At 51.0% G+C, this 1,522-nt stretch overlaps 1 protein-coding gene across 2 annotated transcripts in view; it reads right to left on the bottom strand.

Moving 5' to 3' along the window:
* Positions 1–1,522, bottom strand: part of RAD51D (RAD51 paralog D) — an 11,888-nt gene that overhangs the window by 2,295 nt on the left and 8,071 nt on the right. For both annotated transcript variants that reach the window (XM_015570818.1, XM_015570819.1), the window contains exons 5-6: positions 915–1,005; positions 723–793 (exon numbers count right to left, since the gene is read on the bottom strand). In XM_015570818.1, the coding sequence (XP_015426304.1) occupies positions 723–793; positions 915–1,005 (162 nt within the window). The remainder of the gene's footprint in view (positions 1–722; positions 794–914; positions 1,006–1,522) is intronic.

Raw genomic sequence — 1,522 nt, 5'->3', positions numbered from 1 at the left:
AAGCTCATATGCAAATTGTCCCCTCAGGCAGTGGTTCGACCAGGAAGTCGACCAGAGACCAGGAGTTCAATTGCTTGCTATGATGTGCGCTAACCATCGGGGGCAGCGTGGAATGAAGGAAGGCCCCAGCCAGCAGCTAGAAGGCCCCAATTGGCCCTGATCGCTGGCCAGGCGTAGGGACCCTATCTGTTATCCGTGAATGAATTTCGTGCACCGGGCCTCTCGCGTAGTCATAAAGCCTCAAATATTTACTACCTGATTCTTAAAAGAAAAGGTTTGCTGACCCTGTAACATAGGTATTAAACAAGATAATAGGTAACTGCTCAAAATGGCAATCTGGCCCTGTCGGTGTGGCTCAGTGTTGACCTATGAACCAGGAGGTCAGGCTTTGATTTCCTGTCAGGGCACATGCCCAGGGCACCTTTCTGAAGTGATAGAAATAGATATTCTGTCTCTTGATTGCATTCTAGACAGGATACAAGGCTGTTATAGGTGGGTCCCCTCATGGTCCAGTGCTCTAGATGACCCAGGGAGGTTGGGCTGTGACCCTTCCCTCAAGGGCCATTTTGGGGGCCCAGAGACTGTTGTATACGGCAATAAAGAAACTGCCGTTTAAGGGAAATAAATTTCTAGCCACAGCTAGAAAGCAGGTTCATCTTCCCTCTTGGTGAAGCCCGGGATCCGAGGTAAGACAAGCACGCTGGCCACGCCCCCTTCCTCACCACCACAGCCACGCCAAGGTCCCGGGCCAGGGTCTTCAGCTCCAAGGCCAGCTGCATCATCAAGGCCAAGCCTGGAGGAGCAGAGAGGGAGGGAGCAGGGCATTAGGGACTGGGCTGGCTGGAGACTGGACTCCAGAGCTGGGAGACAAGGTCACATCTCTGACCCTGGGCTCTGCCACACACATCACTCACCTTCCCTCTGCTGACCTCCCAGAAGTGGGGAGACCACGGCGGTGACGGAGTCCACAATGACCACCTTCACCGTTCCTGAAGAATGGCTCACCTAAGGGGTTGGGGGGAAGCAGGTGTCATCAACCACTTAGCCTCTAGGGGCCGCCCATTACAACACAAGCTTGATTCTAATATAAACTGGTAACAGCCCAACCAGTGTGGCTCAGTGATTGAGCAACCACCCCACCAACCACATGTCCAGGTTGCGGGCTCAATCCCCAGTAGGGGCGTGCAGGAGGCAGCCGGTCAATGATTCTCATCATTGATGTTTCTATCCCTCTCTCCCTCTCCCTTCCTCTCTGAAATCAATACAAACATTTTTTTTAAAGAAACTGGTGAGAACCTTCCCTGACCAAATACAGCTATGCAGGTATCATCCAATTTCATCACTATCTTTTTCCCTCAATCTCATTTGTACGTATAAGAGATTTTACTGAAGTTTTGGGCAGATAGAGAAGGTTTAAATCACAGGACGTCCCAGATACCCTAAAACCATTAGATTTAAGAAATCCCTGTTCAGCGTTGTGACCCCTGGTCAGGGATTTTCTTAGCGGCCACCTTTCTCCTTA

Source organism: Myotis davidii, unplaced genomic scaffold, assembly GCF_000327345.1.
Source record: "Myotis davidii unplaced genomic scaffold, ASM32734v1 scaffold327, whole genome shotgun sequence".
NCBI lineage: Eukaryota > Metazoa > Chordata > Mammalia > Chiroptera > Vespertilionidae > Myotis > Myotis davidii.
This window is presented reverse-complemented; position numbering and strand designations above follow the sequence as displayed.